General features: G+C 39.0%; 1 protein-coding gene across 1 annotated transcript in view; it reads right to left on the reverse strand.

Moving 5' to 3' along the window:
* The window catches only part of ATP6V1E1 (ATPase, H+ transporting, lysosomal 31kDa, V1 subunit E1), a 28,094-nt gene that overhangs the window by 20,269 nt on the left and 5,256 nt on the right, over positions 1–2,569 (reverse strand). Inside the window, exon 2 of the mRNA XM_006891335.1 lies at positions 244–309. Coding sequence (XP_006891397.1) covers positions 244–309 — 66 coding nt within the window. The remainder of the gene's footprint in view (positions 1–243; positions 310–2,569) is intronic.

Genomic DNA, 2,569 nt, shown 5'->3' on the forward strand with positions numbered 1-2,569 from the left:
TAGTCAATAAGCCTTTTATTTTATGAACTACCTTCCCTCTGTAACTTGATTTGTGCCACTGTTAGAACCTCTACTTGGAATATTATTGCTTTTAATTTTTGACTCATGTTCTTTTAACTTGTTAGTTAAATTTGTGTCTTCTAGGCTGCAACAGTTCCATGATGCATCTTCAAGGATATGAACATGTATGGCTAAGCACAATTGATGAAACAGATAATTCAAAATGAGTAAAGACAATCTCACCTTTGCATCTATTTCTTCTGCCTTCTCATTGGCTTCTTGTTCAATGAAAGCCATCATGTGCTTAATCTATAAGGGAAAAGATTATTTTATTTGTTAATTCAAAGAGGAGAAAACATAACATATTTTCTGATTCATTCAACAATCACACATTACTAAATGCCATGTAATTAAAAGATAAATATCCTCAGAGAATTTGTATCTGGAACCTGTAAAGCGGAGGCAACTAAATGAGGCTGACTCATGGCAATCACTGTGAATGATGAGACCAGATCTCCACAGGTTTTTCTTTGGCTGCGTTTTGGAGGTCAACTGCCGGCCTTTCTTCATATGTCTTATATCTAAGAAGCTCTGCTGAAAACTGTTTAGTATCATAGCTACTTGCTAGCCTGTACTGTGAATGTGCATGAGATACAATGGGTGGGAACTGCAATTCTCAAGTATGGAAGGTCAGAAATCCCCTATGGAACCTCCCCTTACAATATGCAACAATGTAGATAATAAGGCATCATCCTATGGTGAAGGAAGTTGGAGCCTGTAGGGAAGGGAGAGCCCTCCTCCATGTCATATCCCACCTTGAGTTAGAACTCTTTTCTCCATTGCTAATAAAATGCGTCAAAGAGCTTTATCTACAGTTATTCTTTTTCATTTTCTTAGCCCCTCCTCTCAACAGACTTCAATCTAACTTCTGCATTCTTCACTCCACTAAACATCCCAACAATCCTTTGCCCTTCAATCTTGGTCTAATTTCCCTTGATATGCTCCCCATGCTCCCTTCCTGAAGTCTCTCCCTTTGCTTCTGTAACTTCCTCCTCTTTTTGTTGGTTGCTCTTCTCAGTCTCCTTTGGGATCTTGCTCTACCTCCTCTGTCTCCTAGAGAGTTCTTGGACAGCCTATTCCCACCGCTGCTGATGAGCTGATTCCAACTCACAGTTATCTCCATCAGGTTTCTGAGACTACCAAGCTTTGTCTCCTGTGGGGTGGTTAGTGGATTTGAACTGCTGACTTTGCGGTTATCAGCCTGATATATTAGGTACACAGTCACTAGGGCTCCACCTTACTACCAGTAACCTTAAATTCTCCTGCTTATAACACCCTTCTCCAACCACTCTGATCTCTGTCTCACATTGTATCCATTTCAGCATTTCTAACACACCAACAATGAACTTTGTCTTTTCTTACACCTCAATTCTCACACTCCATCAATCAACAAATTCTACCAACTCTTCCTTTTCAGTTGGAATCAACTTGATGGCATGAACAATAATCATTCTTTAATTTGTTCACATTTCTTTGCAGCCACTGCCATAGTCTACATCACCATCTCTCTCAGCTACATTCCAACAGCAACCAAGTTTGTAACCCTGACTTCAGCCTCTTCCTTCACTAACTGACTCCATATTGAAACCAGGAAAAACTTTTAAAAATGTCTATCTTATGTAAAGATTTTAGAAGGTAAATGATTTGACCACTGCCAATTTTTCTAGTATTACAGGCAATAACTCCTTTTACTCATCATTCTTCAACTTCTAGTTCCTGTCAGACTTAATTTATTTCAATTTTTCAGTTCCTAAAGTTTACCATTTTCTTGCTCACCAGTAAGATGTCAAACAGGCGGTTCCCTCCACTTGAAACACTTTCTCCCACTTTTCACCTAGGGAACTTCTTGACCCCAGCTTGCTTAACTGTTATCTCTTTTTTAAAATCTTCTCTCAATCTCTCACCCATGAGCCCCTAAAGCACTCAGTATTTCCTTTATCATGGTATCTACACACAGATTAGTAATTACTTGCTTCCTTATCTCTATCCTCAACTAAACTGTGAGGCTAACAAAATAAAACATGCCAGCTGGTGTCAAGTCAATTCTACCTTATGGCAACCCCTTAGATAATAGTGCTCCAAAGGGCTGTGACTCCTCTGAAGCAGATTACCAAAGCTTTCTTATAAGGCACTTCTGGGTGGGTGTGAACTTTCAACTATTCAGTTAGTAGTTCAGTGTCACCTAAACAGCCCAATACGAGGCTAAGAACTTATGAGTGGGTTTTAGATTTTTGGCTACCGGTGGAGAACAGGGTCCACTGAAGGCTTCTGAATAAATCTGGGAGTGATCAGTTCAACTTAGGCTTACATGTGAAATACTGCTTCTGTTGGTAGCTTGTAAAATACACCAGACAACACATTTAATCATCTTACTGACTCCATTTCATAAAGTTTATACCTAGAGGAAGTAATGATTTTTTTAAAAAAGCAGAACCTTTATATTATGTATTTAGATTACTATTTCCCCTCTAAAATAATTAGGGAGTACTATGAAGCGGTGGCCAAGTGG

Source organism: Elephantulus edwardii, unplaced genomic scaffold, assembly GCF_000299155.1.
Source record: "Elephantulus edwardii isolate Elephantulus edwardi_28Jun2011 unplaced genomic scaffold, EleEdw1.0 scaffold00096, whole genome shotgun sequence".
NCBI classification, from domain to species: domain Eukaryota; kingdom Metazoa; phylum Chordata; class Mammalia; order Macroscelidea; family Macroscelididae; genus Elephantulus; species Elephantulus edwardii.